This window comes from Scyliorhinus torazame, chromosome 16, assembly GCF_047496885.1.
Source record: "Scyliorhinus torazame isolate Kashiwa2021f chromosome 16, sScyTor2.1, whole genome shotgun sequence".
NCBI classification, from domain to species: Eukaryota; Metazoa; Chordata; class Chondrichthyes; order Carcharhiniformes; family Scyliorhinidae; genus Scyliorhinus; species Scyliorhinus torazame.
Genome location: NC_092722.1, coordinates 132,520,224 through 132,547,213, shown reverse-complemented (window position 1 = coordinate 132,547,213; position 26,990 = coordinate 132,520,224). Strand labels below are relative to the sequence as shown.

Genomic DNA, 26,990 nt, shown 5'->3' with positions numbered 1-26,990 from the left:
GGGTTGTGGAGGGGGTCCGTGCCGGGGTGGAGGTTGGGGGTTGGGGAGGGGGTCCGTGCCGGGGTGGAGGTTGGGGGGGGGTCCGTGCCAGGGTGGAGGTTGGGGGTTGTGGAGGGGGTCCGTGCCGGGGTGGAGGTTGGGGGTTGGGGAGGGGGTCCGTGCCGGGGTGGAGGTTGGGGGGGGGTCCGTGCCGGGGTGGAGGTTGGGGGGGGGTCCGTGCCGGGGTGGAGGTTGGGGGTTGGGGAGGGGGTCCGTGCCGGGGTGGAGGTTGTGGAGGGGGTCCGTGCCGGGGTGGAGGTTGGGGGGGGTCCGTGCTGGGGTGGAGGTTGGGGGTTGGGGAGGGGGTCCGTGCCGGGGTGGAGGTTGGGGGTTGGGGAGGGGGTCCGTGCCGGGGTGGAGGTTGGGGGTTGGGGAGGGGGTCCGTGCCGGGGTGGAGGTTGGGGGGGGGGGGTCCGTGCTGGGGTGGAGGTTGGGGGTTGGGGAGGGGGTCCGTGCCGGGGTGGAGGTTGGGGAGGGGGTCCGTGCCGGGGTGGTTGGGTGTTGGGGAGGGGGTCCGTGCCGGGGTGGAGGTTGGGGGGGGGTCCGTGCTGGGGTGGAGGTTGGGGTGGGTCCGTGCTGGGGTGGAGGTTGGGGGTTGGGGAGGGGGTCCGTGCCGGGGTGGAGGTTGGGGGTTGGGGAGGGGGTCCGTGCCGGGGTGGAGGTTGGGGGGGGGTCCGTGCTGGGGTGGAGGTTGGGGGGGGGTCCGTGCCGGGGTGGAGGTTGGGGGGGGGTCCGTGCCGGGGTGGAGGTTGGGGGGGGGGTCCGTGCTGGGGTGGAGGTTGGGGGGGGGGTCCGTGCCGGGGTGGGTGATGGGAGGGCAAATGAGTTGCTCCACCTGGCCAGGTGCCAGCCTCCAACAGTTGGACCCATGCGGTCCATGCCACCTGGCTGGGGGGAGGAGGGGATATGGGCAATGATGACATGTCGTCGTTCCCCTCCCCCCCCCACCAGGCCGTCATGTTTTCAGACCATCCAGTGATGTTGGCCGCCGTGGTGGCAGCCGCTCATGTCTATGTTGCCCTGGATGAGGAGGAGGAGGAGGAGGAGGAGCGTGCCAGAGAGGCGGCGCAGGCTGCCGCAGAGGGGCAGGCGGCAGCCGCCCAGGCTGGAGGGACACCTGACCGACAGGACGAGGAGGGGGAGGAGGACGTCGCGGCCCCACGGCAACGGAGGCACCCGAGGGCGCCCCGTGTGTACCGGCCCCGGCAGTCATACCAGGACCTCACGGACCAGGAATGCAGGAGGAGACTCCGGATGAGCCGGGAAACCGTGGCACACATCTGCCACCTGCTGGCACACCTGTCACCGCGTGGCACTGGCGGGGGACACCCTCTCCCCGTGTCCATCAAGGTTACGGTGGCCCTGAACTTTTATGCAACGGGGTCATTCCAGGCACCGAGTGGGGACCTGTCCGGCATATCGCAGACATCGGTGCATCCGGGCAGTGACAGATGCCCTTTATGCCATGGCGCACCGCTACATCCGCTTCCCCGTGGACCGGGCCAGCCAAGATGCCCGGGCCGTGGGCTTCTCTGCCGTTGCCGGGTTCCCCATGGTCCAGGGCGCGATCGATGGGATGCACGTCGCCGTGCGGCCACCTGCAGATAACAGGGCCGTGTTCACTAATAGGAAGGGGACCTATTCGATGAACGTACAGGTGGTCTGCGACCACCGCATGATGATCCTGCACGTCTGCGCCCGTCTCCCAGGCAGTGTACACGACTCATTCGTGTTGTCGCGGTCATCCATCCCCGGCATGTACGAGGGACGCCATCCCCGGCTGAGGGGCTGGTTGCTGGGCGACAGGGGCTACCCATTGCGATCGTGGCTGATGACGCCTATACGGAGGCCACGCAATGAGGCGGAGAACCGCTACAATGATGCCCATGTAGCGACAAGGGGAGTGATCAAGAGGTGCTTTGGCGTGCTGAAGATGCGTTTCAGGTGCCTGGACCTCTCTGGGGGCGCCCTCCAGTATCGGTCAGATAGGGTCGGCCGCATCATTGTGGTGTGCTGCGTCCTGCACAACATAGCCCAGCAGAGGGGCGATGTGCCGCAGGCAGAGGAGGGCGGAGTGGAGGAGCAGCAGGAAGAGGCCCAGTCCTCCCCAGATGAGGGGGATGGGGGCAATGGTCAGGGCAGACGGGGTAGACACAGACGGGTGGCTGTCCACCGTTACCGGCTGGCCCAGCGGGCACGGGACAGACTGATAGACGCCCGCTTCACTGACTAGATGGGCGTGGGAATCGGGTAGTATGGCCACAGACCGCACACCATGACAACAGCCGACCACCCACACCCCCCACCCATCCACCCACCCAGCACCCTCACCCCCCTCCCCAACCCCACACACCCCACCCGCATGCACACCACCCCCCCACTCCCAATTGCCGATCCACCGGCGGCACAACGGGCCGGGCTCACCCAGTTGCGGGTGGACGCGTGTCTATCGCAGGCCATGGAGAATGATGACAACCCGCCTCCGATGAGCTCCTGGCTCTACATCGTTGGACTATGTCTGACCCATGGCCACAGTACCACCATCCACCCGGACCATCCCTGCATGCGGCTGTGACACTGCAGCGCACGGTCCCGTCGTCTGCCCGGGGGATGTTGATGGCGGCCCAGGGGGAAGGGGGCAGACTCACCTGGGGCTGAGGTAAGACCACCCCTCACACACACACTTGCGCTCAACGTACATGACACCCCCGCACACTTTGGACAGAGCACAAAGGCAGCTTCGGTAGGTGTAACATTGACTTTAATAACCAAAGGAGTTCATGCACGTGCCCTAGCGCCTAAAACTCATCTGTGCCCTGCACCCGTGCCAACTTACTCAGTGTCTAATTGTTTGGCCTTACGGGCCCTTTGACTACGTCTACGTGGCTCCCCAGACGGTACAGCAGAACTGGAGGTGGACTCCTGTGATTCCTGCCCTCTGACACTGGATCCCTTTGGCGGCCGTTTCCTGGGGCGTCCTGGCCTAGATGGGCCAGGCTGCGGCCCGGGCGACTGGGATGGCGAGCTGCCAGCCTGTCCTGCCCGTTGCCCACCCGATGCACCTGGGACGGAAGGGGGGGGAGTCCGAGGTGTCGCGGTGTACCGGGACCTCCCCTACAGAGGGAGCCGGGACGGACCACACCACCTCCTCCTCCCTCGGGGTGCCCGATGGCCCCCAGGCCTCTACATGGGTGGGGGATGCGAACGGACTGGCCATCCGACGCGCCCCCGACATCTGGCGCTGCCAGTCCTGGAGGCCCGTGCTGGTATCGACAGGGGTCTGCAGGTTTGCAGCCATGGAGCCCAGGGAGTTGTCGAACCCTGTCTGCGACAGTGCGACGCCAGCTCGCACATGGCCACTGGCGCCGATGCCCTCAGCGATGGCCTGCTGAGACTGGGCCATGGCCTGCAGAGACTGGGCTATGGCGTTGAGCGCCTCTGCCATCTGGCGCTGGCACTGGCTCATGGCCTCCTGTGAGAGGGCAGCCATTTCCTGGGCCACAGACGCCGCCTGCACGGAAGGCCCCAGGCCTCGCAAACCGTTCCCCATGTCTGACACCGTCGCACCCATTGCCTCCACCGCGGACGCCACCCGTGCGGTGTCAGCCTGGGTGGCACGCATGACCGGGACCACTCCCAGCTCCTGGACGTGGGTGGACTCCTCCACCTGCGACCGCAGCCGCCGCAAGCCACCCGTCACCCTATTCGCTCGTCTCCGTGTCGGTGGTTGCATCGGATCTATGTGTGGGTGTGGTAACTGCAGGAACCCGGGATCCATCTGGGCGGCAGATGTTCGCTTGGCCTGGGCTGCCCTCCGACCGCCCGGTCCCTCTGCTGCTCCTACCTCCACCTGCTGTACCGGGACGGCTGTGTTGTGCGCACCAGTGAGTGTACCAGACGCCTCATCACTAAAGTGCCCAACCGTGGTGAGTGTTTCTGCGATGGTGGAGGGTGTTGGTGACAGCAGTGGCGTTGTGTCGTGCTCTTCGTCCCACTCTGAGTCCATGGCACTTTGGGGTGGGGGTTCGTCTCCACCCATCCACTCTGAGTCACTGTCCGGTATTTCGTCTTCCCGGGTAGGGGGTGTCCCGGGTAGTGCTGTCCCGGGTAGTGCTGTCCCGGGTAGTGCTGTCCCGGGTAGTGCTGTCCCGGGTAGTGCTGTCCCGGGTAGTGCTGTCCCGGGTAGTGCTGTCCCGGGTAGTGCTGTCCCGGGTAGTGCTGTCCCGGGTAGTGCTGTCCCGGGTAGTGCTGTCCCGGGTAGTGCTGTCCCGGGTAGTGCTGTCCCGGGTAGTGCTGTCCCGGGTAGTGCTGTCCCGGGTAGTGCTGTCCCGGGTAGTGCTGTCCCGGGTAGTGCTGTCCCGGGTAGGGGTGTCCCGGGTAGGGGTGTCCCGGGTAGGGGTGTCCCGGGTAGTGGTGTCCCGGGTAGGGGTGTCCTGGCTTGGATGTGACGGGGGCCTGTGGCTGCCCCCCTCATCGCTGGGTGGTCGCTCCCGCACGTGACGGGGGTGTCGTCTCCCTGTTGCTCCAGGTCTCTCCGTCTCCTGTGGTCTCCGAGGGGCATCCTGCGGGCGTCGCATGCTGGAGGGTTCGGGTCTCTCCGTCTCCCGTGGTCTCCGAGGGGCATCCTGCGGGCGTCGCATGCTGGAGGGTTCGGGTCTCTCCGTCTCCCGTGGTCTCCGAGGGGCATCCTGCGGGCGTCGCATGCTGGAGGGTTCGGGTCTCTCCGTCTCCCGTGGTCTCCGAGGGGCATCCTGCGGGCGTCGCATGCTGGAGGGTTCGGGTCTCTCCGTCTCCCGTGGTCTCCGAGGGGCATCCTACGGGCGTCGCATGCTGGAGGGTGCGGGTCTCTCCGTCTCCCGTGGTCTCCGAGGGGCATCCTGCGGGCGGTCTGCATCTGCGGGGATGGGTGCCTGGACGTTTGGGCCTGCGATACACAATGAAGCATGCATGGTTAGACATCAGGCAGTGATCAGGTGATACGGGAGATGGGGATATAGGGGAGGGGGGATATGGGGACGGGCTGTTGGTGGCTCACTTGCTCGTGGGGCCCCGACCTCTGCATCAGCAACCTCCCGGTCCTCAGGTCCGCCAGCCAGTTCCAGGGCCCTTTCCTCGTGTACGGTCAGTGGCCTCTCATCAGCGGGCCCTCCTCCAGTCCTCACATGCTCCCTATTGTTGTGTGCGCGCTTCTCCTGGGGGGGGGGGGGGGGGGGGGGTGGCAGGGGTAAAAGGCAACAGTGTTAGGCAGGTATATGAATGCACGCCATCGGTTGCGCGTGCATTGCAGAGGTTAAGGTTAGGGCTGGATTCACTTGGGGATATGGGGGAGGGGGGATATGGGGGAGGGGGGATATGGGGGATATGGGGGAGGGGGGATATGGGGGAGGGGGGAATATGGGGGATATGGGGGAGGGGGGATATGGGGGATATGGGGGAGGGGGGATATGTGGGAGGGGGGATATGGGGAATATGGGGGGGAGGGGGGAATATGGGGGGGAGGGGGGGATATGGGGAATATGGGGGGGAGGGGGGGATATGGGGAATATGGGGGAGGGGGGGATATGGGGGAGGGGGGGATATGGGGGAGGGGGGATATGGGGGAGGGGGGGATATGGGGGAGAGGGGATATGGGGGACGCTCACCCTGCCTGCTCTGACGAGGTCGTTCACCTTCTTGTGGCACTGGGTGCCTGTCCGTGGTGTTAGGGCCACAGCGGTGACGGCCTCTGCCACCTCCCTCCACAGACGCCGGCTGTGGCGTGGGGCAACTCTGCGGCCGTGCCCGGGATACAGGGCGTTCCTCCTCTGCTCCACCGCATCCAGGAGCGCCTCCACATCGCGTGACTCGAACCTCGGGGCTGAGCGACGGCCAGCCATCAAGTCGGGTGTTGCGGTCGGCTGTTCCGGTCGGGTGGGGGGGAGCTGCGCGGCCTTATGAGCCGTAACGCCGTGCAGCCCGTATGACGCTGCACGGCGTGAACCACTGCGCAAGCGCGGATCCCGTTACGTCGCTGCTAGCCCATTTCGGGCCGCAGACTATCGGCCCATTTTTATGACGTGACGCAAGTGGGATTTGCGCCGTTTTTTGCGCCGATCGGCGGAGTTTCCGCCGATAACGGAGAATTTCGCCCCTGGTGTTCTTCTCCTCCCCTGAGTACTCCCCTCCACTTCCTGGAACCCCTCAATGCTATTGCCAGGGGCTCAATCGCCAGTGCGAACAATAATGGGGACAGAGGACATCCCTGCCTCGTCCCTCTATGGAGCCGGAAATACGCAGACCCCCGTCCATTCGTGACCATGCTCGCCATCAGGACCCTATACAACAGCTGTACCCATCTAATATACTCATCTCCAAAGCCAAATCTCCTCAACACCTCCCACAAATAATCCCACTCCACTCATCAAATGCTTTCTCGGCATCCATCGCCACCACTATCTCCGCTTCCCCCTCTGGTGGGGGCATCATCATTACCCCTAGCAGCCTCCGTATATTCGTATTCAGCTGTCTCCCCTTCACAAACCCAGTTTGGTCCTCGTGGACCACCCCCGGGACACAATCCTCTATCCTCATTGCCATTACCTTGGCCAGAATCTTAGCGTCTACGTTCAGGAGGGAAATAGGCCTATAGGACCCGCATTGCAGCGGGTCTTTTTCCTTCTTTAGGAGAAGCGATATCGTTGCCTCTGACATAGTCGGGGGCAGCTGTCCCCTTTCCCTCGCCTCATTAAAGGTTCTCATCAGTAGCGGGGCGAGCAAGTCCACATATTTCCTATAAAATTCAACTGGGAATCCATCCGGTCCCGGGGCCTTCCCCGCCTGCATGCTCCTAATTCCTTTCACTACTTCCTCCATTTCGATCTGTGCTCCCAGTCCCACCCTCTCCTGCTCCTCCACCTTAGGAAATTCCAGCTGGTCCAGAAAACACATCATTCTCTCCTTCCCATCCGGGGGCTGAGCTTCATATAATCTTTCATAGAATGCCTTGAACACTCCATTCACTCTCTCCGCTCCCCGCTCCATCTCTCCCTCCTCATCCCTCACTCCCCCTATTTCCCTCGCTGCTCCCCTTTTCCTCAATTGGTGGGCAAGCAACCTGCTCGCCTTCTCCCCATATTCGTACTGTACACCCTGTGCCTTCCTCCACTGTGCCTCTGCAGTACCCGTTGTCAGCAAATCAAATTCTACGTGTAGCCTTTGCCTTTCCCTGTACAGTCCCTCCTCCGGTGCCTCCGCATATTGCCTGTCCACCCTCAGAAGTTCTTGCAGCAACCGCTCCCGTTCCCTACTCTCCTGCTTTCCTTTATGTGCCCTGATTGATATCAGCTCCCCTCTAACCACTGCCTTCAGCGCCTCCCAGACCACTCCCACCTGGACCTCCCCATTATCATTGAGTTCCAAGTACTTTTCAATACACCCCCTCACCCTTAGACACACCCCCTCATCCGCCATTAGTCCCATGTCCATTCTCCAGGGTGGACGCCGTTCTTTTTCCTCCCCTATCTCCAAGTCCACCCAGTGTGGAGCGTGATCCGAAATAGCTATAGCCGTATACTCCGTCCCCCTCACCTTCGGGATCAACGCCCTTCCCAAAACAAAAAAGTCTATTCACGAATAAACTTTGTGGACATAGGAGGAAAATTAAAACTCCTTACACCTAGGTCTGCTAAATCTCCATGGGTCTACTCCTCCCATCTGCTCCATAAAGTCTTTAAGCACCTTGGCTTCTGCCGGCCTCCTTCCAGTCCTGGACCTCGATCTGTCCAGCCCTGGTTCCAGCACCGTGTTAAAATCTCCACCCATTACCAACTTCCCCACCTCTAGGTCCGGGATACGTCCTAACATGCGCCTCATAAAGTTGGCATCATCCCAGTTCGGGGCATATACGTTCACTAAGACCACCGCCTCCCCCTGTAATTTGCCACTCACCATCACGTATCTGCCCCCACTATCCGCCACTATGGTCTTTGCCTCAAACATTACCCGCTTCCCCACTAGTATAGCCACCCCCCTGTTTTTCGCATCTAGCCCCGAATGAAACACCTGCCCCACCCATCCTTTGCATAGTCTAACCTGGTCTATCAGTTTCAAATGCGTCTCCTGTAACATAACCACATCTGCCTTGAGTTTCTTAAGGTGTGCGAGTACCCGTGCCCTCTTTATCGGCCCGTTCAGCCCTCTCACATTCCACGTGATCAGCCGGGTTGGGGGGGCTCTTCCCCCCCCCCCCTTGTCGATTAGCCATCCCCTTTTATCCAGCTCCTCACCCGGTTCCCACGCAGCTGTGTCCCCCCCAGGCGGTGCCCTCCCGCCCCGCCCACCCCACCCCATACCAGCTCCCCATTTCTCCCCAGCAGCAGCAACCCAGTAAATCCCCCCTCCCACCCCCCCCCCCCCCCCGCTAGATCCCCCACTAGCGTAGTTACACCCCCCATGTTTCTCCCAGAAGTCAGCAAACTCTGGCCGACCTCAGCTTCCCCCCGTGACCTCGGCTCGCACCGTGCGACGCCCCCTCCTTCCTGCTTCCCTATTCCCGCCATAATTATCATAGCGCGGGAACAAAGCCCGCGCTTCCCTTTTGGCCCCGCCCCCAATGGCCAACGCCCCCAGCTCCTCCACCTCCCTTCCTCCCTCCCCCACAACCTGTGGAAGGGAGAAAAGTTACCGGGTCACAGGATTAACAACATAAAAATCATCTCTTCCCCCCCCTCTTCGCCCCCCATATTCGCCCCACCACTTTGTCTCAAACGTTCTTTTTTATTAACCCGCTTATTCCAATTTCTCTTCAACAATAAATGTCCACGCCTCATCCGCCGTTTCAAAGTAGTGTTGCTTCCCTTGATATGTGACCCACAGTCTTGCCGGCTGCAGCATTCCAAATTTAATCTTCTTTTTATGAAGCACCGCCTTGGCCCGATTAAAGCTCGCCCTCCTTCTCGCCACCTCCGCACTCCAGTCTTGATATACGCGGATCACCGCGTTCTCCCACCTACTGCTCCGAGTTTTCTTTGCCCATCTGAGGACCATCTCTCTGTCCTTAAAACGGAGGAATCTCACCACTATGGCTCTGGGAATTTCTCCTGCTCTCGGTCCTCGCGCCATCACTCGGTATGCTCCCTCCACCTCCAACGGACCCGTCGGGGCCACCGCTCCCATTAACGAGTGCAGCATCGTGCTCACATATGCCCCGACGTCCGCCCCTTCTGCATCTTCAGGAAGACCAAGAATCCTTAAATTCTTCCTCCTCGCATTATTCTCCAGCACCTCCAGCCTTTCCACACACCTTTTATGGTGTGCCTCGTGCATCTCCGTCTTCACCACCAGGCCCTGTATATCGTCCTCGTTCTCGGCAGCCTTTGCCTTCACGACCCGAAGCTCCCGCTCCTGGGTCTTTTGCTCATCTTTTAGCCCTTCAATCGCCTGTAATATCGGGGCCAACAGCTCCTTCTTCATCTCCTTTTTAAGCTCTTCCACGCAGCGTTTCAAAAACTCGTATTGTTCAGGGCCCCATATTAAACTGCCACCTTCCGACGCCATCTTGGTTTTTGCTTGCCTCCCTTGCCGCTGCTCTCAAGAATCCACCGCAATCTGGCCACTTTCCTCTCCTTTTTCCATCGGTATCCAGGGGGGATTCCCTTCTGGTTTACCGCACAGTGCTTTTAGCCGTTAAAATTGCCGTTGGGGCTCTTATTAAGAGCCCAAAAGTCCGTTCCACCGGGAGCTGCCGAAACGTGCGACTTAGCTGGTCATCGCCGCACCCGGAAGTCCCCAAAAACAAAGTTAATTGAGCATTCTCTCCAGAAAAGTGTTGAGGGAATTATCACCAAGATTTTGATTTTTGATTCCTGTAACTTGATCGCTCCTAAATTTAGTTTGGACAGTATGCCAAAAAAAACAACTAATTTTGCAGCATGTAAGAATACCGATGCTTGGTCCTGACGTGGAAAACACCTATAAATCCACTTTCAATTTTGCCCAGTTGTTCTAATGAGTGTATTTGAAATTTGCTAGAAACTTGGATGTAACTTATCCTGTCCAGCTATTGTGTAAACATTTTTCTTTTCTATGTAGGAAAAATCTTGCAGTAAGCATCGACAAGGGCAAGCTCAAACCAAAGAGGTGAGACAGGAATATATTGGTGGTTCAGACACCATTAATGAGGACCAAGCCACCAGAGATTGTGTTGTAACTCGGACACGACTAAAAACAGCCAAGTAAGATAACTGCGATTCAGACTTTAAAATCTATTTCATTGGAGTTGATGTCATATTTCAAGCTTTGAGTCTATGTAATAAACACAGTGGAGCTGTTGTGAATCAAGGTTTAATTGTAAGAGAAAACTGGGTGCAAACAGGCTCATTTGGTTTGTCTAGAAACCTGCCATTCCAACTCCATAATAACTGGAGCACTGCTGGTAGAAGCACAGTATTTGCCTTGGTAGAGATGGTAATTTCATTGTTACACAGATTTGCTCTTTGGTCTGTTTCCTACTGTTGCTAATGGAAGACTTTTAGATTGATTGATTGAAATAAAATTATTAAAAACCTGCTGCAAAGATTTTTTTTTTAAATTAAGGGGCAATTTAACATGGCCAATCCACTTACCCTGCATATCTTTTGGAGTGTGGGGGTGAGACCCATGCAGACACGGGGGGGAATGTGCAAACTCCACACGGACAGTGACCCCAGGCCGGGTTTGAACCCTGGTCCCTGGCACCGTGAGGCAGAAGTGCTAACCACTGCCCCACCGTGCCACCCAACCTGCTGCAAAGTTTAACGCAGTTTCACAATTTTGTTATTTTACTCTTTTTTTTTTTTTCAGAAGAATTTCAAGTTAACGAGATTGGAAAGGTTTTCTTTTTAATTTTTAATCCAGTTAGGAGCTAAGCTAGTGAAGCAAACAAAACTAGTAGAAAATGTCTTGCTATTTGACAAAGCTATGCCTCCCTCCATTATATTTCATCATACATTTAACAAATTGCTTTCTCTAAGTTGTTATTGGCCAAGAAGTTTTGTTCCTCATGGGCCATAACCCAAAGATGCACTGGGGAACACCCCCAGACGTCCCAAGGCAAGGACTGTGGGAGAATTGCCTGGGATGTTTAAACTTTTGAACTATTTTAATCAAAGGCTTTGGATGGTTCCAACTCTCTTAGCAAAATAATTACCCAGGAAAAGATGGGATTAAAACCACTTAAACTCCTCGGTAACTTCCCTGCTGACCCTGTACTGCACAACCCAACATCACTTGCCTCTGACTAATGACCACCCTAACCACTCACAAACTTACCTTGCATACTTTTACACACTTACTTTCTCTTCTGTCAAAGTAACTGGCACTTACTGCTTTACCATAAAAGGGGGGCATTGGTTCACTAGCCCTAACACTGCTGCCTTGCACTGGAAAGACTCCAGAGCTGCTCCACTGCATTTCTCATCAAACGCAGGTCAGAGGATCGGGTGAGAATGTGCAGCTGCAGACTAGGATAAGTAAAAAGGAGCGGAGTGGCAATCTGACTGTGATGGCCACTGCACGGAGGTTCGAGGCCATGTCATGGTTGCTCGTTTTGGTAATAAAAGCTGAAGTCCTCCCGAAGCAATGGTTCCCATGCATAAAGCGATAAACTAGAGTATACAGCTAGGAAGTATTGTGGCCCAGTGGTAATGTCCTTGCCTCAGGATCTGAAGCTCCAGGCTCAAGTCCAACTCCAGGACTCTATGGCCATGGAAGGTGCATTCATAACGTGACCAAGAGTTTTATTATCAGCCTGGAAAGCCTTCCAATATGTCTCCTGGCAGATGGATAGCAGGCCATACTGAAGAAAACAGCAAACAACCACAGTACTTTGCCAAGTACAATCATAGGCCAATCCAATTTAGGGCAGCACGGTAGCGTTGTGGATAGCACAATTGCTTCACAGCTCCAGGCTCCCAGGTTCGATTCCGGCTTGGGTCACTGACTGTGCGGAATCTGCACATCCTCCCCGTGTGTGTGTGTGTGTGTGGGTTTCCTCCGGGTGCTCCGGTTTCCTCCCACAGTCCAAAGATGTGCAGGTTAGGTGGATTGGCCATGATAAGTTGCCCTTAGTGTCCAAAATTGCCCTTAGTGTTGGGTGGGGTTGCTGGGTTATGGGGATAGGGTGGAGGTGTTGACCCTTGGTGGGGTGCTCTTTCCAAGAGCCGGTGCAGACTCGATGGGCCAAATGGCCTCCTGCACTGTAAATACTATGACATCTTACCAATGGAAGTCCATGTTCCAACTTGCTCTTGGGGCATGGTACCTGAAGGAGGAAGTGGCATATATACTACAGCTGTTTGAACAGAACTTCACTATGGCATGTAACACATTTTCCATCTCCTTCTTCTAAAGGTTGCTAGGAGCCCTCTGTTGTTCGATATGTGAGCCAAGTGTCAACTTCATCAGCCAAGAAGTGAAACCAGCTGAGTCCCTAGCTCAACTATTACTTTTCCATTTAAATTCTAAATCTGCTTTGCAGAGAATTGTTGTTACATTAGTTATTTCTGAATGGGCTACCATGAGGAAGGTATGGAGATTTTTCTGATCTATTATTAGTTTTACATCTTTACTTTTATTCTCTCAATTTGTTGTCTGAACAGTTTTAGGTTTTAACCAAATTTCATAAATGCCTCCTGTTATAAGGTACTGGAAAACATGAAATCAAAATATCTATATTACCTCCTCAACAAGTTTCTAAAATCTGGTTGTCACCTCAAAGTTTGTATGGGACTATGTGCTGTTAACATTAGTACTTGGAAGTATGAATTTGTCATCTTAAGTTCATTGTGTTTTTTGTCAAACAGGGCTTTCCGTCATCAGACTCCTTTTATTTTCTCTGTTGAACCGTGAAACTTTGTTCTAGTGTCTTGATCTATGGCTCCTCGCTTTGGCTTTGTTGTATTTTAATCAAACACTGCATCCATTTGTCTAACATGGGTTCTATTTCGTGTCTGACTACTACTTTATAATCTGTTCAGAAAAACATTACACATAGCAAAGTAGTTAAAGTACAGCAGACATATTGGAACAAATGCTGCATTTTGTGTTTTTTAACTTGCAGGGAAAACTGGATGCTTGTAATTTCTTGTGACATTTTGATATCATTTCTACAGGGTTTCATTTGCAACTTTTTTTTGCGTGTTAGGAGTTTGTGAGAAATATGAACATATTATGACTTTGACTAAATCTGAGTCTTGATTTAATTCTAGGACTGTAGTGTTGTATCCTGTGCTGTACAGCCACGATTAATGGCTATTTTATCAGAACATCTTTATTATGATGAGATAGCTATTCCATTTACGCGAATGCAGAATGAGTGTAAGCAGCTGATTACATCACTGGTTGAAGCTAATTGTGATGTTGGGAGCAGTGTGAACAATAGTGTATTTACAATAGATCAAGCAAATGAACTGGTAAGTGAATCTATTTAAACGTGGATGGCAGACTTTTTCAACATGATTGGAAAAACATAGTTTAAAAACTTGGCTGAAAGCATTATTGTCAACAAAAATATAGTTACTTCTCCGTACCATGATTATATTTTGGATAGAAAGAACATTGAACATGGTAGTTAACCCTTAGTTCCTTACGCCACTTAGCAATTTTTGTTTTTACACATCTAAGGCAAATGGGTAATATTTTAAATTTCCTAAACTAATCTTTAAAAAATAATTATGGCCTAGAGATCACATTAAGATGATTAAAGATTTATATGATATTGTTTCCATATAACTTGCCTCTAAAATCAGACTTTATATTTTAAAAATTAAATAAAACTTGTAGTCTTTCTTTAATGCATTCAGTATAGTTAGGTGATTTGTATTTTTCAAGTGTTGTAATAGCTTGCTTTCAAGTGGTCATCCTACAGCTTTCATACCTTTTCAAGTTAAGTACTTATTGCTTGGCTAATAAGTTATGGTAAACACCAAGAAAATTATGCTAAAGCAGAGTGGTGAAGAAGCTACTTTTGAGGATTGAAAATGTTGGATAGTATTTGCTGAATAACGTTTTGTCAGACTTTCTAATTGAGTTGAGAATCTGCAAAGTACATTTTTAAAATCCTAGACTGGTAAAGTAGAGGTTTAAAAACTTAATTCAGAACAACTAGTATATTTTAAAAAGTAAATTTCTAATGTTTAAAATGTAATTATTTTAATTCTAAGGTCACAACGATATTCAAGGAAGTGACATCAGCCTGTGGTTTAAACCTAAACGTGTGTCAGCAATTGGAGAGTAAGCGCCAGCAGGTCCAAATGACTATAGCAGAGACAAATCAAGAATGGCAGACTCTTCATCTAAGAGTTCACATGTTTGCTGCTTGTGCAGTTGTTGATTTGCAGCGACTGCCAGAAAAACTGAATCCTGTCATAAAGCCTTTGATGGAAGGAGTGAAGAAGGAAGAAAATATGCTTGTGCAGAATTATGCAGCTTTTTGCATTGCTAAGCTGCTCCAGCAATGTACATCCAGATGTCCCTGTCCCAACCCCAAAATTGTGAAAAATCTTTGTAATTCAGTATGTGTGGACTCCACAGTTACTCCTTCTGCATCCTCCCCTGTACCCATATCTAACAGTGTGGACAACTCGAAAGGTAATTGGAATGGTTCACTGTTAACAGAGAATTTCATTAAGCAGTGAATCCGTTAAACCTGTGTTTTTTTTTTTTAAATCAATAATACCATTTAACTTAATTTCACAATGCTGCTTGTGAAGGGAAAAAATGATTTGCACAGCTGTGTGAGTTACATAGAACATAGAACGATACAGCGCAGTACAGGCCCTTCGGCCCACGATGTTGCACCGAAACAAAAGCCATCTAACCTACACTATGCCATTATCATCCATATGCTTATCCAATAAACTTATAAATGCCCTCAATGTTGGCGAGTTCACTACTGTTGCAGGTAGGGCATTCCACGGCCTCACCACTCTTTGCGTGAAGAACCTACCTCTGACCTCTGTCCTATATCTATTACCCCTCAGATTAAAGCTATGTCCCCTCGTGCCAGCCATTTCCATCCACGGGAGAAGGCTCTCACTGTCCACCCTATCTAACCCCCTGATCATTTTGTATGCCTCTATTAAGTCTCCTCTTAACCTTCTTCTCTCTAACGAAAACAACCTCAAGTCCATCAGCCTTTCCTCATAAGATTTTCCCTCCATACCTGGCAACATCCTGGTAAATCTCTTCTGCACCCGCTCCAAAGCTTCCATGTCCTTCCTATAATGCGGTGACCAGAACTGTACGCAATACTCCAAATGCGGCCGTACTAGAGTTTTGTACAGCTGCAACATGACCTCATGACTCCGGAACTCAATCCCTCTACCAATAAAGGCCAACACTCCATAGGCCTTCTTCACAACCCTATCAACCTGGGTGGCAACTTTCAGGGATCTATGTACATGGACACCTAGATCCCTCTACTCATCCACACTTCCAAGAACTTTGCCATTAGCCAAATATTCCGCATTCTTGTTATTCCTTCCAAAGTGAATCACCTCACACTTCTCTACATTAAACTCCATTTGCCACCTCTCAGCCCAGCTCTGCAGCTTATCTATGTCCCTCTGTACCCTGCTACATCCTTCCGCACTGTCGACAACACCACCGACTTTAGTATCGTCTGCAAATTTACTCACCCAGAAACCAAACTTAAAAAACGTATACTTGGTTTTTAGTCAATCCTGGTGTTAAAACAGGGACACGATGACATTTTATTCTTTTGCATAAAAGCACATTTTAAAATCCATTTGTGCTAAATGTATTTACTTTTTAAATTGCCTTTGAAAAGTTGGTGAAATCTCATTACAAATCAGGTTTTGTTTTATAATACAATTTTTTTTAATGCATTCACAAAAACTGGTGCATTTATATCCTAAACAAATTAATATATTTATGCTGATAATTTAGGTTTAGTCTATCTATTTCAGTACAAGGAATATTAACTAATCCATTATACGGTTTCCTCTAAGGACCAAATTCTGAAAAAGATGGAATGCATCACACTGTAAATAAGACGAGGGGAATCATCACACTTTATAGGCATCAGCAAGCTGCTTTTGCTCTAACCAGTAGGCGGGGACCAACGCCTAAAGCACTCAAGGGCTCATCTGCAGACATTCCTCAGGGGAGTGCAGGAATTAGTTTGTGTGAGCATGATGAGGTAAGTTCCTAATTACAGATGAAATGTAATACAGTTTAAATTAGTCAAGTGTGTATTTCTTGCCTGATAAAATAATCATGTGCCCTGCTCACTTGCATTTTTCCTGGCACTTGGTTTGTATAAATTGATAGTCAAAAAATTTAATCAGTATCTATTATTTTTGCCTTGAGTCTCCGTACTCTATACCATTGATAACAGCTTCCATTGATGTTTGTGATCTAGGTTTACCTCCCATTGACATTGAGTGGGTCATTCGCCTTAATTAATTTAGCCAGTAAGTCACTAAGCTTTACAGATCAGAAAAATCCTTGGCTCAATCTGCAATTATGCACTAAATTAATTTCAATTGGAATAGCAGTTGGCCAAGTATAGAGAGGAGAAAATTACCATGCTTCTCTTGTGCTTTCATTTAAAATGTTAATTTAATTTTATAGAATGAATAATTTTGAATAAAAATAAAATTAGTATGTGGCGATTTTGGTGTATCAATATTGAGGGAGCAACTTTTAATTGTTTTGCAGACCCAGAAACCAAACTTAATTCAGAGAAGAGGAGCTGAATATGCACTTACTACTATAGGAAGACATTTTGGTGCTGAAATGGCTACAGCGCTGCCTTATCTATGGGATTCCATGATGGGGCTGCTGAGGAGCCATGTAGATGTGCAGAATTTCAGTATGTAGTTCATCCTGTATATTTTACATTCTAATACAAATCTGTTTTATATGAGATATTGACTTATTTATATTTTTGCAGATGGAAATATGGTACTTGAAAAAGGAGATGTTGCTGCTCAGGAATTAGTAAACTCCTTGCAGGTGCTGGAAATTACAGCAGCAGCAATGGGCTCTGATATCCATGCTCAGGTTTGTTAACGGTTATTTGTGCTGAAAGGTGATGCAAAGTATTTTTTTTTTGTAACTACAAATAACTTTTGTATCATACTACCCTCTGTAACTCTTTAAATTTCTGACAAAGATTGATTAAAGATATATTTACAAATATACAGAGCATATTTGCTTGAAAAAGGAGCAGATGAATTGGTTGTAGAACTGCTCAATAGTTAAGTATTCCTATGTTTTTGCATTTTGAAATTGATTTCCTATTGCCTATATATGACTTTGATGCCACAATACCTTTTACTTTGAAAGTAAATGCTTTTAAATTCTAGTGGACTAGGTTAAGCATTTTTATTTCCTTTTCAGCTATTGCAACATCTTCCGCACCTTTGCACTTGTTTGCGACACCCATATACTGCAGTGAGGCACATGGCTGCTAGATGTGTGGGTGCCATGAGCAAAATAGCTACAATGGAAACAATGAGCATTTTTCTGGAGAAAGTTCTCCCTTGGCTAGGAGCAATTGATGATAACACAAAGCAAGAAGGAGCAATTGAAGCATTGGCCTGTATCCTTAAAAGTTTAAATAAGAATCCTGTGTTGAAGTAATATGTACAGTTTGTTCTTAATTATTCAGCTGTGTTTGCTGTCAACACCATCCATGTGCAGTTGTATGTACAGCTTCCTTCCCATCCCAATTCCCGGAATCAGAAGAGGGGAGGCTACGCCCTAACTGTCCACCTCTGTGGGGCTCAGAAACCCGGTGAACAGCTTCCAATCGATTTAATTGCATCCCATGCAAATGAGAGTGGCACAGGAGTTAGCGCTGCTGCCCGGATTCAATTCCGGTCTTGGATGACTGTCCTTGTGGAGTTTGCGCATTTCCCCTGTGACTGGTTTCTTTGCACTGTCCAAAGATGTGCAGGTTAGGTGGGGTTGTGGGGATAGGACAGGAGAAGTGGGCCTAGGTTGGGTACTCTTTCAGAAGCTTGGTGCAGACGTGATGGGCTGAATGGCCTCCTTCAGCACTGCAGAGAGTCTATTGGGATAGGATTCAAAGGTGGGTCCCAAGAAACATTTTAAAGGAAGAAAAGGAGGAGAGAGTTGTAGATGGTTAGGGAGGAAATTCTGGAGCTTTAGGACGTAAGCATCTGAAGACATATGCACCAAAGGTGGTCTAGTTATGATTAGATGAGTGCAAATTATCTTGTGTTGCCAGGTTGCAGAGATGGGGACCAGTGAGACCATGGAGAGATTTGAGAAGTTTGAAATAAAGGTGTTGCATGATGGGGAGGCTGAACACTGGAATGGCAGGTGAATGGGACTTGGTGCAAGTTATGACATGGGCAGAAGCATTTTGGATGACCTCAAGTAAATGGAGCATATAATGTGGGAGAATAGTCAGGTGTATGTTTAAATAGTCAAAAGTCTAGAGGTAACAAAGGTCTAGAGCTGAAACAGGGATGAAGTTGGACAGTGTTCTGCAAGTGGAAATGAGTGGTCTTAATGATGGTGCAGATAAATAGTTTTAAGCTCATCTTTGGATCAAGTTTGATACAAAGATTGCAAACAATTTGATTTATTCTCTCAGTTACCAGGAAGAGGGATGGAGCCAGTAGTTCCAAAATTGAGTTTTGAGTAGGACATTGGCTTATTTAGTTGAGGAAATTTCTGCTTGTATGGTACAGGGTGATGGATACAGTGGAAAACTCTAAAGCGGTGGATTGTGAGGTAGAGTTTGGTGTCGTTAACATACTTGTGAAAACTAAGCGGTGATTTCAGATGATGTCACCCAAGGGCTAGCATGTAGATAAGAAATAGAAAGGGTTACAATGTGTGTACATGTTCCTTCTGTCTGAAAAGAGCAGAGCTCCATATATTAATACACATGGCCCTGCTCTTTGCAGACAGAAGTATTGCGATCCTGGATCAGACCCTAACATTTTCTAGGATACCAGATAGGACCTCCAATCACTTTTTTAAATTTGCAAAACTGTGAGGAAAGGATACTTCACCCCAGGAGTGATTCCAAGCATAAATAGGGATATGGTATATTTAAGCAAATTTTATTATTAACACAATATTAAACTACCTTAACCTCACAGAAATATAGCTTACAATTATCAGTTAAACAATGCTTAACAATAAAATGAAACACTTGGTTAAAAACTACTTAAAAGTTAGCAAACACAGGATTACTTGCCGTTCTCTGGGTAGAAGAGTCTTTGAAAGACTGCTTCAAGAGCGAGATCCTTTCAATAAACTGCCTGCAGAACCGGTCTCGGATTAACGCTGAATCTGACGCCTTCTGCAAAAGCTGAACAAACGAAAACTGACTGCGACAGACCTGTCTCCTCTCATTACTTGCACCACCTTTATTCCATTCTAATCCCATGACCTACTTAAGTTTAACACTCTAATTTTTTACTTCCCATAAATCATAACAAACTTTCATTAGGTCTCTCCTTATAAACATAAGCATGGCTCGAAAGAATGATGCTCTTGCTTTTATGACATCTTAATTGTACCTTTTGCAGCCACAAAGTCTAGAAGTTTTTTTTAAATTACTGCAGCAGATGCATACACACCCTAACCAGGCTTTTAAAACATTATAGGTGGGATTTACTGGAGGCGGCCTGCCGGCGGGATTTCCCTACCCCCGCCGTTGTCACGAGAATTTCCACTCTTGAAACCGGGAAACCCATGCACCGGTGGATGACACCTTTTATATACCAATTTCTTACATTCATCACAGAAGGAACATGTATACACATTACACGTGTTTCAGCAAAACAAAATATGGGACAGCCATTTGCTGGCTCAGCAATGCCTTGCACCTGTTTCAGCAAAAAAAAGTAAATGATTGCCAGTTGCTGGCTCAGCATTGCTTTGACCAATCAACCAAGCTGCCTGGTTTAAATTGCGAACAATGCTTTGCCACTCCCATCCATTGGTGCATTCTCTATGGCAATGCCTCTACCAATGAGAGTCTACTTGCCAGCCAATAAGTACTCTTTTCTCATACAATATAAATTTGTTGTCTCCCTTGCATTTGTATTCTTGTGAAATGCCCTGATGCGTCCAAGACGAAGCTTCTACAAAATATGTCTTTTTTCCAGAAATTTGTTTTAAAAATTAAAGAGAAAAACTTTGGAGACCTATGGGAAAAGAGCAGGGCAATGGGACTAACTGGGATACAGATAGCTCTGAGAAAAAAACAACATTGACATGATGGGGCAAATAGTGGCGCCCTGTGCTGGTTGAATTAATATATTCCAGGCACAAGTCATCTGATGTAAAGAGAGTAGTTCTTTTTTTTTTTTTAATTTAGAGTACCCAATTATTTTTTGCCAATTAAGGGGCAATTTAGTGTGGCCAATCCACCTAACCTGCACATCTTTGGATTTTGGGGGTGAAACCCATGCAGACACTGGGAGAATGTGCAAGCTCCATACGGACAGTGACCCAGGGCCTGGATTCGAATCCGGGTCCTCCGCGCCGTAGGTAGCAATGCTAACCATTGTGCCGCGTGCTGCCCCGGAGAGTGTAGTTCTGAAAATTTACACTTGGTATTGTATAATATGGTAGGATTAATCAATGATCTGAGTAAAGGCTGTCCTAGGTTGCAGCGACCACTATATGATGGATTTTTACATCCAGTTTTAAAAGAAGAAGAGTGGACCCAGAACTAGTATTTTAAATGTAAATAAGGGTATATATGTGGGCATGAGCTAGCTGAAATGAACTGGGATGCAAGACTAGACGAAAGATCAATAGATAAGCAGTTGCGGACTTCTAAGGGAATATTTCAGAATGCTCAGAATAAGCATGTCTGTACTATAAAGAATAATTCTAAGGGGTGGATGTGGTTAACTAAAGAAGTTAAGGAAAGTATCAAATTTGAGGAAAAAACATATAACTACACAATAATGAAGGGTCAGATGATTGGTCAGAATCTAAAGAATGGCAGAGAACGACTAAAAGATTAATCAGCTAAAGAAATTAGCGTATGATAGGAAGCTAGCTAGAAATGTAGTGACAAGTTCCAGTACATAAGACCCTGAACAGTGGAAAGGATGTTTCCTCTTGTGGGTGAGTCTAGAACTAGGAGGCATTGTTTTAAAATTGGGGTTGCCATTTAAGGACAGAGGTGAGGAGAGATTTTTTCTGATGATTGTATGACTTTGGAACTCGTGCTTCAGAAGATGGTGGAGATGGGGTAATTGAATATTTTTAAGATGGAGATAGATTCTTGTTAGGCAAGGGAATCGATGATTATTGGGGGTGGATGGGAATGTGGAATTCAAAACACGAAACAGATCAGCCAAGATCTTATTGAATGATCGAGGGCAGGATGGCCTACGTTTGCTCCTATTTCGTATGTCAGTTCATAAGTACAATCAGAAAACAATTGCATTTCCCTTTGTTCTCTGCTTTGTAAGTAAAAGTTTTGACCATAATTTTTGCATTGTAAGCAATGACAGCCCAGACCAACCAACAAATCAACCTTTCTTTTGTGCCCTGTGCGCCACATAAATTTAATTACTGGCCTATCAAAACAACAAATTGTTAGGATGAATGTGAAATTCATATTTAACTGTTGCCACCTAAAGGGGGAGGAAATCAAAGATTTTACTCTGAATGCCCAACACTAAAAATTATGGTTTACATTAAGAATCAGTGTTTTCTCCAGTCTCCTGTTATGGGTGTCAGAAACTATTTTAACTATCCAGGCAGATCTTTTGTTTTAATTATTGGAGTTAACTTTTTAAACAGTAGCCTAATGCTTTAGGTAATGAAGAAAAAGCTTCCTTAACAAAAATTTACAGGTATAATGGAGCAACTTGATGTAGATATCATCCCGTACATAGTCCTGCTAGTGGTACCTGTCCTGGGCAGGATGAGTGACCAAACAGATAGTGTTCGTTTTATGGCTACCCAGTGCTTTGCAACATTGATTAGGTTAATGCCACTTGAGGTAAGTTTTAAAAAGTTGTATATTTGGCAGCTGCCGATATAAATTGCACGCCACAAAGAACAACCCTTGGTCCAGTGTATTCTAGCTGTCGAGTGAATTTTGCAAGTGCTAAACTGAGTTACTATTTTTAAAAATCTTTCACAGGACATGGGCATTGCTGGTTAACCCAGCATTTTTACCACCTGTCCCTAATTGCTCTTGAGGAGCTGGTGGTGAGCAGTCTTCTTGAACTGCTGCAATCCATATGGTGTAGGTACACTTCGTGTTGTTGGGGGGGATTTCCAAGATTTTAAGAACATAAGAACTAGGAGCAGGAATAGGCCATCTGGCCCCTCGAGCCTGCTCCGCCATTCAATGAGATCATGGCTGATCTTTTTTGGACACAGCTCCACTTTCCGGCCTGAACACCATAAACCCTTAATCCCTTTATTCTTCAAAAACTATCTATCTTTATTTTAAAAACATTTAATGAAGGAGCCTCAACTGCTTCACTGGGCAAGGAATTCCACAGATTCACAACCCTTTGGGTGAAGAAATTCCTCCTAAGCTCAGTTCTAAATCTACTTCCCCTTATTTTGAGGCTATGCCCCCTAGTTCTGCTTTTACCCGCCAGTGGAAACAACCTGCCCGCATCTATCCTATCTATTCCCTTCATAATTTTATATGTTTCTATAAGACCCCCCCCCCCCCCCCCCCCCCCCCCGCATCCTTCTAAATTCCAACGAGTATAGTTGAGTGCAGTCTAGTCAACCTCTCGTAATCCAACCCTTCAGCTCTGGGATTAACCTAGTGAATCTCCTCTGCACACCCTCCAGTGCCAGTACGTCCTTTCTCCGGTAAGGAGACCAAAACTGAACACAATACTCCAGGTGTGGCCTCATTAACACCTTATACAATTGCAGCATAACCTCCCTCGTCTTAAACTCCATCCCTCTAGCAATGAAGGACAAAATTCCATTTGCCTTCTTGATCACCTGTTACACCTGTAAACCAACTTTTTGTGACTCATGCACTAGCACACCCAGGTCTCTCTGCACAGCGGCATGTTTTAATATTTTATCATTTAAATAATAATCCCTTTTGGTATTATTCCTACCAAAATGGATAACCTCACATTTGTCAACATTGTATTCCATCTGCCAGACCCTAGCCCATTCACTTAACCTATCCAAATCCTTCTGCAGACTTCTGGTATCCTCTGCACTTTTTGCTTTACCACTGTTGCTAACTTTTGGTTGGTTCAAGTTGCTCTGTTTTATAACCTTTGCTCGAGAGTCGCCAGGTATCTTTATGATACCGCCACGAGGTTCAAGTTCAAGTACTGATCAATAACTCAACACACCAATTAGTAAGATTCAAATCAAAACACATTTATTATACACAGTAAATCACTACTCATGCATAAACTCTACTTTATAGACTATTCTCTATCACTAAAAGGCCTATACTTAGCTTTGGACTGGCCCACCAGGTCTGGGGAACAAATGGCCTTTCGTTCAGGTCCTGAGTCTGCAGGATTCCAAAGCTGGTATGGACTTGTAGCTAGGAGCGCCTATCTCGTAGCGAGCGTTGACTGGAGACTTACTTGGTTAATGCGGAAGCTTAGACAGGTCACTCTCACGGGTTGATTCAAGTTGCTGAGTGACCCTGCCAAAGAAGGACAATTTGAACTTGGGGGCTTTACTTTATAGTCCCCAGGGGCTTCCCGCCCTTCGGGGCGGACCCCGTACCTGGTTCCAAGTGATTGGACGGCGTTCCGATCACTTGGATCGATTTCTCCAATACTGGAGTTGTTCCCTGATCGCTGGGCGGCCCCTAAATGTCCGTTGACCTTCCTTTATCTTGGCTCCTGCTGGCGCCGAGGAGTCTGGCTTGGCTTTATTCACCTTAACTGCTGCAATTGTGCCTTGGAATTGCTCATTACTATGCAGGTGGCTGCTGGTTTCAGTGCTGTCTGGTTTCTTACAGGTTTCAATACACATGATTTCTGTATTTGCTAGTCTTTGCCTGTGTTGGCTGAATTTCCCTTCAGCCTTTGCGGTTCTCCATTTTAAGTCGGGAAGTGGCCAACCCAGGTGGCTACACCACTCATCTTAGTGTCGTCTGCAAACTTGGACACATTGCACTTGGTCCCCAACTCCAAATCATCTCTGTAAATTGTGAACAATTGTGGGCCCAACACTGAACCCTGAGGGACACCACTAGCTACTGATTGCCAACCAGAGAAACACCCATTAATCCCCACTCTTTGCTTTCTATTAATTAACCAATCCTCTATCCATGCTACTACTTTATCCTTAATGCCATGCATCTTTATCTTCTGCAGCAATCTTTTGTGTGGCACCTTGTCAAAAGCTTTCTGGAAATCCAAATATACCCCATCCATTGGCTCCCCGTTATCTACCGCACTGGTAATGCCCTCAAAAAATTACACTTAATTAGTTAGGCACGACCTGCCCTTTATGAACCCATGCTGCGTCTGCCCAATGGGACAATTTCCATCCAGATGCCTTGCTATTTCTTCCTTGATGATAGATTCCAGCATCTTCCCTACTACCGAAGTTAAGCTAACTGGCCTATAATTACCCGCTTTCTGCCTACCTCCTTTTTTAAACAGTGGTGTCACGTTTGCTAATTTCCAATCCACCGGGACCACCCCAGAGTCTAGTGAATTTTGGTAAATTATCACTAGTGCATTTGCAATTTCCCTTGCCATCTCTTTTAGCACTCTGGGATGCATTCCATCAGGGCCAGGAGACTTGTCTACCTTTAGCCCCATTAGCTTGCCCATCACCGACCCAAAAAACCTGTTCAGTTCCTCAGCCATTTCCTCATGTCCCATTATTAAATCTCCCTTCTCGTCCTCTAAAGGACCAATATTTACCTTAGCCACTCTTTTTTGTTTTATATATTTGTAGAAACTTTTACTGTCTGTTTTTATATTCTGAGCAAGTTTACTCTCATAATCTATCTTGCTCTCCTTTATAGCTTTTTTAGTAGCTTTCTGTTGCCCCCTAAAGATTTCCCAGTCCTCTAGTCTCCCACTAATCTTTGCCACTTTGTATGCTTTTTCTCTCAATTTGATACTCTCCCTTATTTCCATAGATATCCACAGTCGATTTTCCCTCTTTCTACCGTCCTTCCTTTTTGCTGGTATAAACCTTTGCTGAGCACTGAAAAATCACTTGGAAGGTTCTCCACTGTTCCTCAACTGTTTCACCATAAAGTCTTTGCTCCCAGTCTACCTTTGCTCTTCTCTCACCCCATTGTAATCTCCTTTGTTTAAGCACAAAACAGTCGTGTTTGATTTTACCTTCTCACCCTCCATCTGTATTTTAAATTCCACCATATTATGTTCGCTCCTTCCGAGAGGATCCCTAACTATGAGATCATTAATCAATCCAGTCTCATTACACAAGACCAGATATAGGACCGCTTGTTCCCTCGTAGGTTCCATTACATACTGTTCTAGGAAACTATCGCAGATACATTCTATAAACTCCTCCTCAAGGCTGCCTTGACCGACCTGGTTAATCCAATCGACATGTAGATTAAAATCCCCCATGATAACTGCTGTACCATTTCTACATGCGTCAGTTATTTCTTTGTTTATTGCCTGCCCCACCATAATGTTACTATTTGGTGGCCTATAGACTACTCCTATCAGTGAATTTTTCGCCTTACTATTCTTGATTTCCACCCAAATGGATTCAACCTTATCCTCCATAGAACCGATGTCATCCCTTACTATTGCCTGGATGTCATCGCAGCACAGTAGCGTTGTGGATAGCACCATTGCTTCACAGCTCCAGGGTCCCTGGTTCGATTCCCGGCTTGGGTTACTGTCTGTGCGGAGTCTGCACATTCTACCCGTGTGTGCGTGGGTTTCCTCCGGGTGCTCCAGTTTCCTCCCACAGTCCAAAGATGTACAGGTTAGGTGGATTGGCCATGCTAAATTGCCCTTAGTGTCCAAAATTGCCCTTAGTATTGGGTGGGGTTACTGGGTTATGGGGATAGGGTGGAAGTGTAAACCTTGGGTAGGGTGCTCTTTCCAAGAGCCAGTGCAGACTCGATGGGCCGAATGGCCTCCTTCTGCACTGTAAATTCTATGATTCTTCCGAATAGTTTGATACCCTTGGATATTTAACTCCCAGTCGTGACCATCCTTTAACCATGTTTCAGCAATGGCCACTAAACCATAGTCATTCGCGATGATTTGCGCCATCAACTCATTTACCTTATTCCGAATACCAAGAGCATTCAGGTAAAGTACACTTATGTTGGCTTTTATACCTCTGTTTTGAATCTTAACACCTTGATCAGTAACCTCTCTGTAGTTATTTTTCCTCTTAATGTTTCTCCAAATTTTCCTTGTCGTTGAACCCATATCTTCATGATGTGGAGATGCCGGCGTTGGACTGGGGTGAGCACAGTACGAAGTCTTACAACACCAGGTTAAAGTCCAACAGGTTTGTTTCGATGTCACTAGCTTTCGGAGCGCTGCTCCTTCCTCAGGTGAATGAAGAGGTATGTTCCAGAAACACATATATAGACAAATTCAAAGATGCCAAATAATGCTAGGAATGCGACCGAAAGCTACTGACATCGAAACAAACCTGTTGGACTTTAACCTGGTGTTGTAAGACTTCGTACCATATCTTCATGTAACAACCTGCCGCTTCGCTTTGCATTTATGTTTTAACTTACCGTTTTATTCCTTTAAGTATTACTGGGCCCTCAGTTACTGTACCTTGTACTGTCGCCCTTTTTGATTTTTGACTGTGGCTTCTCTGCCTTACACTTGCCCCTTTCCGCCTTTTGTTTCTGCCCTTGTTTTACTACCTTCCGACTTGCTGCATTGTTTCCCATCCCCCTGCCACATTAGTTTAAACACTCCCCAACCGCTCTAGCAAACAGCCCCCCTAGGACATCAGTTCCAGTCCTGCCCAGGTATAAA

At 48.4% G+C, this 26,990-nt stretch overlaps 1 protein-coding gene across 2 annotated transcripts in view; it reads left to right on the top strand.

The window, feature by feature from the left end:
• btaf1 (BTAF1 RNA polymerase II, B-TFIID transcription factor-associated) overlaps positions 1–26,990 on the top strand; it is a 232,324-nt gene that overhangs the window by 136,333 nt on the left and 69,001 nt on the right. For both annotated transcript variants that reach the window (XM_072479095.1, XM_072479094.1), the window contains exons 17-25: positions 10,108–10,250; positions 12,406–12,580; positions 13,263–13,466; positions 14,217–14,643; positions 16,026–16,216; positions 16,738–16,891; positions 16,973–17,082; positions 17,422–17,623; positions 21,885–22,033. In XM_072479095.1, the coding sequence (XP_072335196.1) occupies positions 10,108–10,250; positions 12,406–12,580; positions 13,263–13,466; positions 14,217–14,643; positions 16,026–16,216; positions 16,738–16,891; positions 16,973–17,082; positions 17,422–17,623; positions 21,885–22,033 (1,755 nt within the window). The remainder of the gene's footprint in view (positions 1–10,107; positions 10,251–12,405; positions 12,581–13,262; positions 13,467–14,216; positions 14,644–16,025; positions 16,217–16,737; positions 16,892–16,972; positions 17,083–17,421; positions 17,624–21,884; positions 22,034–26,990) is intronic.